General features: G+C 25.0%; 1 protein-coding gene across 1 annotated transcript in view; it reads right to left on the bottom strand.

Annotated features, from left to right (window-relative positions):
* LOC122243237 (uncharacterized) overlaps window positions 1-1,205 on the bottom strand; it is a 22,401-nt gene extending 21,196 nt beyond the window's left edge. The window contains exon 1 of the mRNA XM_086550787.1: window positions 1,031-1,205. Within this exon, the coding sequence (XP_086406913.1) occupies window positions 1,031-1,108 (78 nt within the window). The 5' untranslated portion in view covers window positions 1,109-1,205. The remainder of the gene's footprint in view (window positions 1-1,030) is intronic.
* Between the last annotated feature and the right edge of the window lie 300 nt (window positions 1,206-1,505).

Raw genomic sequence — 1,505 nt, 5'->3', positions numbered from 1 at the left:
TGATGATATATTTAAGGATATACGTGTAACATATATATATACATTTAACTGTTATATATAATATACATATATGAATGTATATCTGTATAAATACATTAAATTATATATAATATATGAATATATATATATCTATAATATACTTATATACACATAAATGTATATACATAGTTATTATATATGTAATATCAATATATATATATATAGTATATATGTAATATAGAAATATAATAGTACATTAGTATATACATATAGTATAATATGCATATATATACATATACAATACACACACATGTCTATACATATAAATATAGTATAAATAAATATATATATATATCTATATATATATTTAAGATATGCAAAATATATACATATTACATACACATATATACTCAATCATATATATATGTTTATTAGCGATATATGTGATATTATCTTGTGAGTATATATATGAGTTAGTATACTGTGATAGATTACATATATGAGATTGAATCATGTGTGTCATGTGTGGAGTGTGTGTGTGTATTTATGATATATATATTTAATAAGTATTTGTATAGATATAGTAATATTATATAGTATATTGATTTGATAGGTTCTATATAGACATATATAAAATTCGTATATATAAATATGTATAGTAGTTATTAGATATACGTAATAGTATATAATATTATGGTAGTTATGTAGGTATGTATATGTATTATGTATATGGTATTGAATATAGATACATATATAGTATATATATATATCTTATAGTATATATAAATATATACTATATTATAGTTAGAGATGTATATAATCTCTACGTATATGTATAAGTATAATGAGATATATATTGTATTGTATACTACTCACACAAACACACTAAAACACACACAATCACACTATATCTTATATATTGTGTATTTATATATTTTTTTGTGTATTATATTTTGTGTGTATATAGATGTAGTGTGTGTGTATATGTGTTGTGTAAAGCAAAAAGTTTATAAAAAAAACGGAATAGCGTAATACAGAAAAATCGTCTTACCGGAATGATATATCTGTAAACGGATCGCATGGGCTGCATCCTCTTGTTGCATGTAGGTAGACAGTTTACTGATTCCATATTTGCTATTGTATATTTGTACACAAGACTTAGAGCAACCAAGAGACACGCTATGCTAGATACGCCACCGAGAGACCTTGTGATACTGCTTGAGAGAGTGTAATGCTCAAGTCGAGAAGAGTATATTTAGTCACAGGAAAATTTTCGGATATTTGTTCTAAGGCCAGTATACTCTACCGTATATTTTGAAAAGTATTTTTATTGTTTTTTTTGTAGATACAAATTTATTTTGATCATTTCACGTTCCTTTTCATTGTTTGAGAAAGGTTAAGAGGTAAAGAATAAAGAAAAACGTTCGACGCCAAGTGCCTCAGGCAAGAGCACGTCACAAGTATTTTCCTTTTTGGGTGCCTTTTCCTCCTTGACGTTCTTCTCACCTCAATAAACAATTGCAGTG

Source organism: Penaeus japonicus, unplaced genomic scaffold (genome assembly GCF_977035675.1).
Source record: "Penaeus japonicus unplaced genomic scaffold, GWHDUDI00000001_assembly GWHDUDI00000024, whole genome shotgun sequence".
NCBI classification, from domain to species: Eukaryota; Metazoa; Arthropoda; class Malacostraca; order Decapoda; family Penaeidae; genus Penaeus; species Penaeus japonicus.
The sequence above is the reverse complement of the archived record's forward strand: the minus strand, read 5'-3'. Positions and strand labels throughout refer to the sequence as shown.